Source organism: Athene noctua, chromosome 4 (genome assembly GCF_965140245.1).
Source record: "Athene noctua chromosome 4, bAthNoc1.hap1.1, whole genome shotgun sequence".
NCBI classification, from domain to species: Eukaryota; Metazoa; Chordata; class Aves; order Strigiformes; family Strigidae; genus Athene; species Athene noctua.
The window spans coordinates 79,709,573-79,722,605 of NC_134040.1; the positions used below are offsets into that span (position 1 = coordinate 79,709,573).

General features: G+C 39.2%; 1 protein-coding gene across 2 annotated transcripts in view; it reads left to right on the top strand.

Moving 5' to 3' along the window:
- The window catches only part of SNX25 (sorting nexin 25), an 84,792-nt gene that overhangs the window by 60,775 nt on the left and 10,984 nt on the right, over nt 1-13,033 (top strand). For both annotated transcript variants that reach the window (XM_074905824.1, XM_074905825.1), the window contains 5 exons: nt 2,041-2,196; nt 5,857-5,988; nt 11,010-11,150; nt 11,730-11,843; nt 12,375-12,539. In XM_074905824.1, the coding sequence (XP_074761925.1) occupies nt 2,041-2,196; nt 5,857-5,988; nt 11,010-11,150; nt 11,730-11,843; nt 12,375-12,539 (708 nt within the window). The remainder of the gene's footprint in view (nt 1-2,040; nt 2,197-5,856; nt 5,989-11,009; nt 11,151-11,729; nt 11,844-12,374; nt 12,540-13,033) is intronic.

Genomic DNA, 13,033 nt, shown 5'->3' on the forward strand with positions numbered 1-13,033 from the left:
GAAGATAGGAATTGGGGAAAGGCCAGACTCTGCTGGTTCTGCTGCGTGTGGAACAAGCTTGCTCTTCTTCCTTTCAATCTGTCATTACTTTTCGCTCCTGCAACAAACCTCCCTTAGAAGGTCATGAGTAGATGTAGGTATGCAGAAGCAAGCAGTGCCTGCATTCACTACTTTGAAGAAAGAGGGCCTGGTGGTTGCATCAGTGCTGCATGTGTCAGATTGCTAAAATAAGCCCAAAGGCTGTATTCTGCATCATGCACAGAAATGGAAGTCATTATCAGTTTAGCAATCAGAGGAAAATAGCACAATCCTTTATGATCTCAGCTTTGAGTGAGCTGGTTATTTATTTTATAACTTTGCTAATTTGAATATGGGTATTTTGTAATTCTAGCATTTTTGTGATAAACCTAGTGATTCAGCAGTGGGTTTTGCTGCGTCTGAAATATTAATGACAGAAAAGTCATGTAGCCTTCCTCTGGGAGCAGAGCCTTCCTAATTTGTAATTAAGGTCAGTTCTTTGATTACTAAAACCAAACTTCATATGAGAAGTCTTTTAATTCTTCAATCCTGAAAATAGCAGTTTTGATTCTTTTTGACCTCTGTGCTTCCCAACAAGTATAAGTGTGGGTTTTTTTAATTTTATGGTCCTGTTCAATAGTGTTTTGAATAACAGTGTTGTTAATTATTATTATTTCTATTACTATAGTGCCAGGAGACAACAAGCAGCTTCCATGAGCTGAGCTCTGTACACATGCTTGGAGTTAGTCTATGACCTGAGGAGTTTATAGTCAATGCAGAATAGACAGAAGAAAGGACGGGGCTAATAATCTAATGTTATTTTTAGGCAAATGCAGAGCTGGAAAAGGGCATGGATTTCTTAGCCTAGAACTCGTGACTCCCTTATGAAGATCACACTAAGGAGATTGATTATTGTTGCTGCTGTATCTCTCCTCAAACTTTTTTTTACTGAGATATAAAATACCACAGAATTTACAAGTAGGATAGTCTTCTTTAAAACTCACAGAATTTAGTAGAGTATGAGACTTCCTTCTGTTAGCTTTTTGTTAATTATATAAAGATACAGTTTACTTAGTGGGAATATCATTAAATAACACAGAACTTTCGTTCATGAGATTAGATTCATAGCTTCCCACAGATAAATTCAGATATATTCAGTCACAAGCAGACCTCAAATATCTTTGGCAATGGTAACATCACGGTGCTGTTCGCTGGATCTCGAGGTCTTCATGCCTATTTGGGGAAAAAAAGTAAGAAAGGGGAGGCTGAGGCAAATGCCAAAAGATATTAAAGAGAATGTCAGTGAAAGGTGTGAAGTTTTCTATTTTTTGCATGCCTGTAGTACACAAGATGGAAAAAGCTATTTGTTTGTCTGAATGAATGTAAGAAAATGATTTGTGAGTTTAGGGTAATGCGTATGTGATTTTAACACATTTTTATTAACACTTCTAAAAACAGCAGTAAAATCTGTTTATGAAGAGAAGGGATTTGGTTTAGATTGTTAATGCAGGCTGATAAATCTGTTTTGTGAAGATCTGTGGGAGGCAGGAGTGTTTGTTAGATCTGGTGGTGTTCTGTTGTTTTGTTCCTGTCTTCCCCCCTCCATTCTCATTCTTTCAGCTCAGAGTAAAGTATTTGATTTTTCTATCTGGTTCTGAATATCATTCATGACTACTAAGCTGTTGATGCTTTTAAAATAAACTTTGATTCTTCCTCTCATTTACACTAAAACCTTAGCTTGAAGGTCATTCTACACAGTTGGCAAGAGCTGCAAGAGCTGCCAGAGCTGTAGTATAAATGGTAATGAGGCTTTGTGTGAGGTGGTTGTTTGGTTTTGGTTTTGTTTTAACAGACTTGTGCTTCATGTTGGATCTTATGGTTGGAATATCCCTTAGAATCTGTTATACCTACACTTTTGTCTCTATCAAGAAGTGTTCTTACATGTAAAATGCTTATGGAACAAACAATAAGTGTCTCCTTTTTCATATTAATGATGCTGTTACTCCCATCCTCTATTTCTAGAGCCAAGGTTGTGAAGAAGCTACTGAAGAATGCAGCACAAGAATTAATGAACAGGCCAGTTATGCTGTAAATAAACTTCGCCAGCTAAATGACAAGCTTGAGTATAAGAAACAAGCTCTAAATTCCTTATGTAATTCACCAAAACCTGACAAAAAGGTTTGTACCTTTAGTGTCTTCAGTCTTTTTAAAATATATCTATATATAATATGTATGTGTTTGTGTAATATCCATTTGTCTCAGGCTGGTTTTGGACAGGTCAGATTGCTGTTTCTATCAGCCTGTTATAGAAAGTGAAATCAGAGCTTAGTTTTAAGGGTTTTTTTTCTTTTTTTTTTTTTTAAAGCTGTTGTAACTAACATTGCAAATATGATTTATATTTTTTTGTTTGTCATAGAATAACGACATCTCTCCCAGTGGTCTTGATGCTTTGTCCGTGGCAAATAGTGTTTCTTCCTTACATCTCTGCCCACCTGTATCTGTGTATTTATGGCAGCTTGTTTCGTGTCCCTGCCTCATCTGCAACACTGCAGGGGAGGGATGTGCTAGGTAACTTCTGCTCCCTCTGCTGGCTTTGGTGTAGCACAGCACAATTTCATGATCTCTACAGTTGTGACTGGCTTGCTCAAATAAAAGGGGAAAAAAACCCCCAACCTATAAAAGTGACTAATTTTCTTTATAAGGAGCTAGAAGAAATCTGCAGGGCACACTTTCATCAGACTGAAAATTCTGAGGGATATTAAACTTCGTCTCTCTGGGCTTGAATTAAAAAAAACTTTTTTAAAAAATGTCTTTTTCTCTTTGCAGAGTGCGACAGTTAAGCAATCTAAGAACACATTCAGGCAGAAGGAAGTGATTTTCTTTTGGCTTAGGCCAACTTATTTGCATTTGGCTTAGGCCAACTCATTTGCATTGCTACCAAGGATGATATTACAGGACTGTTGTTCATATGCAGCTGGGCCAAGCTTTTCAGGTGTAGTGAGACTGGCTGCAAATGGTAGACGGTGAGTGAGACAAACAAGTAGTTAAGGCGTCTCCCTAAAATGGCCTTCTGCTAGGGATGGCAAAAATGTACCTGGGCATTAGTCATTGCTCAGGATCTGGGTTCCTGGTGTATTTGTTCCTTCACTCAGGGTGAGTGCTAAGATGCTGGTCTGAATGGAAGTTGACACCCCAGTCGTTTTCTGCTGCCCCAGCTGTGGGGATAGCCACCACTAAGAGAAGAATGCAGATGGTAGTGTTTGAGGCCACCCTGGCTAGCTTCATTCCCTCTGTCCCTTCCTCATCTTCCTTCTGCCAGAGGTTACTGCAGACAGCTGGAAATGTTTCTGCAGCTGTTCTGGCGTATCCTGCTCACAGCTGCTCCACTCTGTGTGGCCTCCACTGGCAGAAGATTACCTCTTATTTGTCATCCAACCACTACTGTTAGGAGTTGTAAGAGCACAGCCATGTCCCTTTTTTTTTTTTTTCTTTAATGTCTGTGTTACTACAGGAACATTTACCTGTAGAGCTTTTAAATGGATAGTTGGGGTTGACAGTGTGAGAGCGCCTTGTCACAGGGACTTTAGTTTTTTCTCCTCTGGATGTGACAGAAAAATTTGGTTCTTGGTCATATGAAGTAAAAAATGTTACTAAAAAATCCACAGTTCTGTGACATATGAAGTGGAATGTCACACGCATTTTGTATTAAATTCTTTAACCTCAAACTGTTCTTGGGCTATTTTCTATTTTTGAAAAGCCTTTGCTGTGAAACCCATACAAAACATGTATGTACATCTTTGAGTGGCTTCTAGCTCTGTGCAGCTCAGATGCCAGTCAGTCAAGGAAGAAAACTACTCATTTGAGTTACATGTGGAATGCTGCTAGTTGTAAAATAAAAATGTAGGGAGAAGTCTTATGTCAGTTCTTTCTGTGAAATAGAAAGAGTAGCAAAGATGACATGAAAAGATGACAAGCAGTCTCAGGCAATGCCTCTGATATACAAGGCCCGCTGCCGTAGAAGATCATTTGATCTGTGGAATTCTGTGACTGTGGTGCCACCTTTCGTGTGTGCCCAGCAGCTCCCTTGCGTCTCTGAGGGCAGTCTCAGGCTATTCTGTGCAACCACAGTAAATGTGCAGAGACCCCATTCTTTCTAGAGTTCAATCTGGTCATCCTCAGTAGCAAAGCAAAACCTTAATATTCCTCACCCAGAACACTTTCTAGTGCTTGCTGAGCCTTATTTTCAAACAAAACTGTGTGACACAATCATTGAAATTAAATGGGGACTTTACTGAACGGAAGAATGCCTCTGGCTCTTACTAGGAATTAGGTGGAAGTTGGACGCGTTTTATGTTAACTCGTTCAGATCTTTTGTATTTCCAATGGACCTGTACCAGGAGCAAACATAAAACTCACTTTGAGAAATTGTAAGAGGTGCTCTTATAACCAGCTAGATTTTAAATGAAAATTTGCACCATAAGCAATAAGAGTCAGAAGTACAAAACAGGTACTAAACAAAAGTGGGTGTGCTTGTGTATGTGTGAGTTAGGCCATACCATTTGTTTCTTTAGCACTATAGTTTTAATTTTTTTTCTTTCATATGAAAAATAGTATATAACTAAACCTTTATATGTTGCATTCACACGGATGTACCACTTGTATGTTCCCTTTGCATTCTTGAGAAATAATAGCTATATTCTTTCTATACCTAAGCTCTTGGGGAGGCAGGGATTGTACCCTTTCTAAAGTAGTGGGGTTTTCCCTGTATTTTTTTTCTCCTAAAATATTCTTTGTCTTTGAAAATATTTACATATTTGAAACAGAATAGTCAAACGGATCCAGTATCATTATAAAGTCTCAGTGATTGTTTCAGAAGTGTAGCAGCTATTTACTTATGATGAAACTTAGCAGTTCTTCTGTATTTATCTATTGTTCCTGGATGCCACTTATAGGAGTCCATATAAGGTGACTGCACAGCAAGCTGTAAATAAAATAAGCCACAGAATTATTCTGAAGGCTAAATATATGCTAGAAGGTTGTTATATAGCTGTCGTGTAGATGATATTTCGTATCTTACATGAGGCAAAAGTTCTGAAAAAAAAAATTAGCTCTGTAGAATATAGCTCTCATCATGCAAGTCATACAACAAGGCTTATAAATTTGTCTGTGGTATATAATATTTTTTTTAAAAAAGTGTTAGCTGCTTGTGCTGTGTTTCTAATGTCACATCTTATGTATGCTTCCGCCTTTTTTTATCGTACTGTCTCCTGGTAGTATGTATGGTTACTTATTTCTTTACTGCTGTGATGCAATACACTATTTCTCCTTTATGAGATTATGACACTGAGCTATGCCTTGATGAGAACATTTTTTTAAACACGTGCTTTCAAAAATAATAAATCCTTCCCTTTCCAAAACTAAAACGAATTAAGTGGTAACTTTCTGAGTGATTGTTAACACAGCTGAGTTCCTAGAAATGAAATCTATTCCCAGGTTCCTCGGACAGAAATTGAAATTTCAAGTTTGTATAAAACATATAATGTGTGATACATAATCCTATCTAAAGTGCCTTTTATGCCCATAGTGTGATAGTTGCATGTCCTTCTAACTTGTTTTTTATTTTCGTATCAGGGTTGACCTTTAAGAGTCCTATATATTCTGCAAGTTTATAAGAGGCATCATAGATTCTCTCACAGGTTTTTTTCCATGTGAATTGGTCTTTCTCTCCCTTCTTTTGAACCTTTTCTCCTTTCTGAATAGTGTCTAGACTAGACACAACTAGGCATGTTGCACAAGCTTTTTGCTACCAATTGTAATCAAAAAAACTTTCCTGTGCAGATTGTTTCTAAGCTGAAGGATGAAATTACTCTGATGGAGAGAGAGCACAATGACCTTCAGCTGCACATTGCAAGGACAGACTGGTGGTGTGAGAATCTTGGCATGTGGAAAGCCTTCATTGTCTCAGGCGAGGTATAATTTTTTTCTACCGCTTTTTATCTTCTGGGTCAGTTCAAACTTGCATGAAGAGAAGAATAAAAACCTGTATGTATTTTCCTTTTATCTTTGTGCATACTGTGTATACTTCATATTTACTTGGTGGTGGGAAAGGAAACCCTAACCTCTTCTGAATTTATCTGTTTCCCCAGTGACTACTATGGTGCATATACCATATTTCTAGTCCTCAGACACTATTGTAATGGAGTTACAAAAATACCTGCATGTACATGAACTGATAGTGGCACTGGGTAAAGTAATTTGCTATCTTAGGAGCATTGTTTTTGATGAGAACTGCCTTTTGTTACATTACCATGCTATCACACTTGGGTACATTTGTGTGTCTGCTATGTCTGAAAGATGCAGTACTTAAATTTTTTGTGGTTTTATTATTATATTTAATGGCAGTACAGTTTCAAGTAATTAGAATACCCAGAAGGAAAGTGCTTTAAATCTGTGAGTAAGTTGAAGGAGAAGTTAAGGGGTTTTTTTTTTTTTGGTTTTGGTTGGGGTTTTTTTTGTGTCTTTTTCTGCCCTTCCGTTTGGGTGTGGGTAGACAATTGTAGAATGAATGTAGAATGTAATGGTAATAAAGTACTACCATCTCATGTCTTTCTATTAATGCTTGCTATGAAAAGAACCCAGTAAATGCTTGTTAGGTAGTAGCTGTAGGCTCACGCTGTACATAAGCAATCTTCCCGACAGCATCACTTCAGAGAATTAAAGATTAATTGGATCTCTGCTTTCGTAAGGAATGGAGTTTGAAGGTTTGAATAAGGTGAAAAAAATAGCTTGTCTCACTCCTTTAAATATCTTGGCATATAGGATGTTTGTGCTTGGTGGAAGTTAAGGTAATTAGCTGCCTGTGAATTGAGGAAAATGATGTGCCTGATAGGCTTTCTGCATGGTCTTTCTATGTTTAAAAGGGAGTTTTAAGGGACTTCTTTTTTTTATACTAACAGTAGTCTGTTTAGCCCCTGTATCGCTGCTGTGTAGCTTGGGTGGGCTGTTTCAGAGAGTTGCTCTGACTGAAGTTTCTAGTGAGTCATACAGTTCTTTGCTGCCTTAATGACTGGGCTAATTTTTGTTAATGTTTAATCATTCCTGATGGATGTCTAGACCAGCTCTTAGTGCTTCTAAGAGGTGATTCAGTGGCTTTCCTTGGCAGCTTGTTACTTTACTGAACTACTATTACAGATTTTGCTAATGTTAAGTTTACATTTTACCTCCTGCAGACAGTAGCTATAGCTCTGGAAAGTATTTAATAATTTTTGTTCCTCTTTTGTTTTTGCAGTATTTCATGGAATGTGTTTTACTGTTACCACACCATGCACCCCGGTAAGAGGTGCTTAACTTTGGTGTGTGTCCTTCAGTTTTTATTAATAGATGTAGTTGTGTCAACAACCTTGTTCATATCTCTGTCCACCTTGGGACTTTGTGCCTCACAGGGAGAAGGTAGAAATCTTTGCCGTTTGTGGACTAGGTATTTATGGCATGCTAGTAGACAGTAATTTCTGAAATAATTAATCTTTAATTCAATTCTTTCAATTCAATCTTTACATTGTCTTGAGGTTATGGAGTTGCTGCCAATGCAAAAAAAACCCCCAGTAGTCTCAAGCCTCTTTGGGTACTTGAGCACTGATTCTGTCTTTGCCAGGTAAGTAGCAGTGAATAACCTGAAAGACTGAGGAAGAGGACTAAGAAAGGGCTGAAGAGACCTGTGGAAATGCCATCCTAGGGCCTAATTCTGAGAGCCCTTGCCAGTGCTGTGAAACACGACTATCACATGACCTTTGCACTTGGAAAACCAAACCAGAGCATAAATGTTAAGTTTATGCTCATGAAGTATCAGAGCTGGAAGAGGGTTAGGATGGTTCTCAGGAAGAACTAGATGATTTTCAGGATGGGAGTAATAGAAGTGCGTTGAAATCTTACAGCATGGCACGTGAGGTTTGGCACTCAGCAGGAACTCTGGGCTCCTGCTCTGACCTGCTGGAGCACCTTTTGGCTGGAAGCAGTAGGTACGCTGGTGGCTTGTCAGATGTGCAGTTTGTCTTGAGTGGGTTGCAGATGTGAACAAGGCAGTTGTAGCCCTCAAATACATCAGGAGAGGAGTTTCCATTTGAGACAAAGTGTTACAGTTGCTCTGTAAGTGCTGGGCTGTTATGTTTGAGAAGGGTGGATTTGAGTGGATTGAATGAGGAACTTCTCCCATGAGAAGTGATTCTGAAAACACTTTCATTTGCTTAGCTTAGCAAAAGTGAGCCTCAGAGGAATAAAGCTGTCTATACAAACACATCAATAAAGATAAAAGAGGGGTGAGGAGTTGTTGGAACAAATGTGAAATTAGTTGGGAAATTGAAAGGAAACTTCCAGTGACTAGAGAGAGGGTCTAGAGCAGACTTTTAGTGTAACAGAGATGGAAAAAAAAAATTGTTCACAAGTTTGAACTCATTCATTATAGCATTTGCATGAGATGATGCCTGTTACGGCAAAGGACTAGGTCTCCTAGTTTAGAAGACCCCCTTAACGTCCCATTTTTTCAGTGCGTTTTCCTGTTGACATGAATTTGGAAAAACAAATGCACAAGTACTTAAGTTGGTAAAAAATTTTGTTTTCTTAAGAAGATCCTGAAGACTTTCAGATATTTATATGAGGCTATTTGAAGGAAGTTGTAATGTGTTTCCATCTAGTAATTAGAATTTAAATGATTTTGCATATGGATCCTAACTTGAAAGCAGAAAGAGTACTGACTTCTCCCATTTTAAGAATGCCCTTCCAGAGGAATGACTGTCTCCTGACAATTACAGTTCAGTTGACCCTGTGCTCATCCAAATCCCTGCCCTGGGGATGAATGTGTAATGGAGAATGATACCTGTGACTCAGATCAGCATTTTCAGCACTAATTTCCCAGTTTTCAAAAGTGGCTGCTGGGAGGTGTTTGTGAGTCACCTACAAACACAAATCCAATCTAGCTCCCGAGTAGACAGGACAGGGACTGTCCCAGGAAATCCCAGTCCCTCTGACCTACATTTTAGAGGCTATTCAAGCATCTCTTTGTGCAGTAGTGCTGTGGGAGAAAGCCAGTTCCCCAAACAGATGCACTGGGAATGAGGCACATCTTCAGATGTTCAAGGTGGTGCTTTGTATTCTGTCCAGGTGTTGCTGCAGGCATTATTACAGAGAGGTGTGAAACCTAGGCCTCAGATTGGATTTCCCTGTGGTCCATGTGCAGCTTTAAGAGTACATCGCAGGGAATATTCTCTATGTACAGTTCTGAACAGCCATAAAATAAGAAAATACATTTTAGTTGTGTGTCTTTATACAGCGGCGATGTAGCCACTCATCAGGCTTCTCAAAAAATGTGTCATAATTATATTAATTTTAAAGTTTATTCTTATCTTAATTAGATTAAATATTCCTAAAAAAAACCCCAAACCAACCAAAAAGCTTAACAGTTACTACTTGTATTTATAATTACCTTTCTGTTATTTGCATGTATATTAAGACAAGCATTTGAGAGGTTTGACTTGGCCAAAACCAGCTATGTAATTCATGCATTTCCCTTATTTGGCTTTCATTATCTATTTGTCTCCTTAAAATAAGTAAACAAAAAATTGTTACCATTAGGACATAAAGGTGTAATTCTGGGTTGCTCATCAAATTAAGAAATAACATAGTCATGCTGCTGCCGTTGTCTCAAGAAAAATCATCTAACTTCTTTGCTGTAGTTTTCCCATTTGCATAACATGTTTAATAACTTCTCCTTCCTCTGGCTGTTGTGTAGCTCAATTCATTAGTATTTTTGTAAAGTTATGAGCCCCTCAAAAATAAGCACTCCATGAATACTACATGATCAGTGCATGCAGAATGGCTCAAATGAGCAGAGAAGTTACTCGGAGACAGCATGAAATGCTGGGGCTTCAACCCCAAGCCCCAAGTTAAGGCTGACATGTGGGTGATTCCCACAGCCCTTCCCAAAGGGGGGTGAGTTTCCCTTTAGGCTTCCCTCCAGGGTGGGGCGGCCTGGCAGACAGAGCCATGGGGTAAAGGAGCCCCAGGGGTCCCACATTCAGTAACCCAGGGTCAGGTGTCCCACTTGGGGATAACAGCTGGGAGCCCTGGCAGGAGGGGCAGTGTCTGTGTGTGAGGTGGGTGCCCTGTGCAGAGTTCCCTGTTGGGGAAGGACCTCCCGCCTCCCTGGGACTGGGCTCCACTCAGCTCTGGCTTTGGTAAACACGGGCTGTGTAGAGATTCAGTGTGTGGCTTCCTTGGTCTGATGTGTTTGGCTTGTTGACTCGGTTGTCTCCCGTCCCTTCTATGGGAGACTGCATGACACCCTTTATCCCACCCATTGTTGGTCGTGCGGTGTCATTGTTGGGGTCAGTGGGATTGATGTCGATTGTGTGTAATCTGGCTGACTTGTTTGTACCCCCAGCGCTCACCCATGGACTGACCCTTTTGTATCAAATACAACCTGGTTATTGGTTCATCTTTATGCTGCCTGTGTCTTTTATGCTAGGCCTAGTAATTAGCAAAACACAGCATCAGCTGCCACAGGGCCCAGCTGCAGAGCACTGCACTGGGAAAGGAGGGTGAGAAGAATTGGAGAACAGTCAGGAAAATGCAGACGGGACAGATGGAGTATTGGTATGCAGTCAGAAAGCTACATGGTAGGTTACCTTAAAAATGGAAATAACACACACAGCTGTTTGAAGAAGACACGTTAGGGTGATTTGATTGCTGATGGACAGGATTGCAAAGCTGTCTGTAAAGTGTAGTAGCGGCAGACTCGAGGCCTGATCCAGGACTGACATAGCATTTAGGGTAAAGCTTAGTCCATTAAGAGTATTGCTCTATGTGTAGCCTTCAAACTGAAAGAGAAACATGGGGCAGTGATGACAACTGAATTTGCAAGCCGGTCATCTGGCAGCCCAAATGTTCCACTGTTTGCTTCCAAAGTAGAACAGCTTATCTGTTGGTTTCTTCCCCACAAGGTTTTAGAAGAGAATGGAGAACAAGTGCCCTGTTACTCTGTCATGGTGAGTTTACAAGAAGTTGGTGGGGCTGAAACTAAGAACTGGACTGTTCCCAGGAAACTCAGTGAGTTTCAGAACCTACACCGGAAACTCAGTGAGGTATGGATCTCGCTTATGGGAAGCAGAAGATGCAAATTGCTAAAATTTGTCAGACTGATGCTTGGAGAAGGGAAAACCAGATAAAAATGTAGTATTGCTGGGTTTTATGCCAGCCTTTTGGCTTTTAGCCTTTTAGAGCTAGTTTTCTATCTGTGTGTTTCTGGCCTCTGCCAGATGCTTACAAAACTTGTTTATAATTTTGTTGTTCTTAATAATGAATGTTTTCTGGACTATCCCAGTGTCAGAATGGTATATGCTCTGCACTGTCATGCAAGAGCCTGCTTTAAAAACTAGATTTTTGTCTCTGGCTTCCAGGAAGCTATTAGAAGACACAGCTTTTGGGGACAAGAGAAGGTTTCCTTTTTACTGTACTTCAACCTTTCTGCCCAATAAAGGATAAATGACGGTGGTGTGAAGGGAAGGGGTTTAGATGTGTCAGCCCATAGTGGGTAAGGGAAGGTGTTTTTCAAGGTGCTGAGAGGGTTGTGGAAGGGAGATGAGTGTCTTCATTTCTGTTCTGAACTACTCTGTGTTTTTCTGCACATGTGTATTAAGTGAACTCTCCTTTCTCTTACACAGTGTTTTCCATCATTAAAGAAAGTTCAGTTGCCTTCTCTCAGCAAGCTGCCCTTCAAATCCATAGACCAGAAATTCATGGAGAAATCCAAGAACCAGCTTAATAACTTTCTGCAGGTAAGAAAACAAAGACAAAACCAACAGTTGTCTAAACGGGAGAATTGAATCATGCCTCTGGAATGGATCTTGTCTCTCCAGTGACTGGAGCAAATAGGTCAGATGTAAGGTTTGATGCTATAAATGTCGAAGTTGTCTAAAATGTTTGAAGTTGAGATGAGTTTGGCTGGTACTAACCATTCTCTAGTCATAAGTTAATTTAAACTTTGATTAATTAAGAAATAGTAAATAATGAATCCTGTAATTGCCACTTTTAACTACAACACTTCATAACAAATTTCTTAGGAATTAGAACTTTTTTTATTTAAAAAGAAACTTGTAAGATTAAAAAAATTCATCTTAACTAGTTCTAACACTTTAGAACTAACTTCCTAAAGTATCTTTGATGTATCTTTGAGACATGAATTTTTTTCCTCACTCTACCTCTGAGCCATGTCTTAATCAGTTTTATTGGATGGCTTGACATATCTTATTCCTTAATAAGAAATATTTAATTGATGTGCTGGTTTTGTCATTATTTTTCTTTCATAGAAATTGCTCTCTGATGAAAGACTCTGCCAGAGTGAAGCACTTTACGCCTTCTTGAGCCCTTCCCCAGAGCACCTCAAAGTTATTGATGTGCAAGGAAAGAAGTCCTCTTTTTCGCTCTCCTCATTTCTAGAACGACTTCCTGGTGATTTGTTTTCTCATCAGGAGGTAAGTGGTAGAAAAGTAATCTTCCCAAATTTAATTACTTATACAAAGTAAGCACAGAGAGCCATTAATGTAATGTATGTGAATGGCAGGTAATATTGGAAGGCATGTGCAAAGGTGGATTTTAATTTACTGCAGGTGAACAAAGAGTCAGAAATAAGAGCTGTCTGTGAATTTTAAAATTGTTTATTAATACAATCTGTTTCCTGCCCTTTGATAAATATATATATGCAAATGTGTAATTTATCACAAATAAATGAATTGCAGTCCATGTGAGAGTGATTATTTTTTTATAGCAGAATTTCTCATTTTTTTGTGCTCTTGACATGCATATTTCAGAGGGGTTTTGACAGGTAAAAATGGTTCTCTCTTAAGAAGCTTCTCTTGGTGGGGAACAGCTGTGTGTCCTTAATTTCTGGACAACTTCTGAAGCAAAGCTAGTATTAACAAAGAATTCTGGCAAACGGTACAGGCTCACTGAGGGAATTTTCAAACAT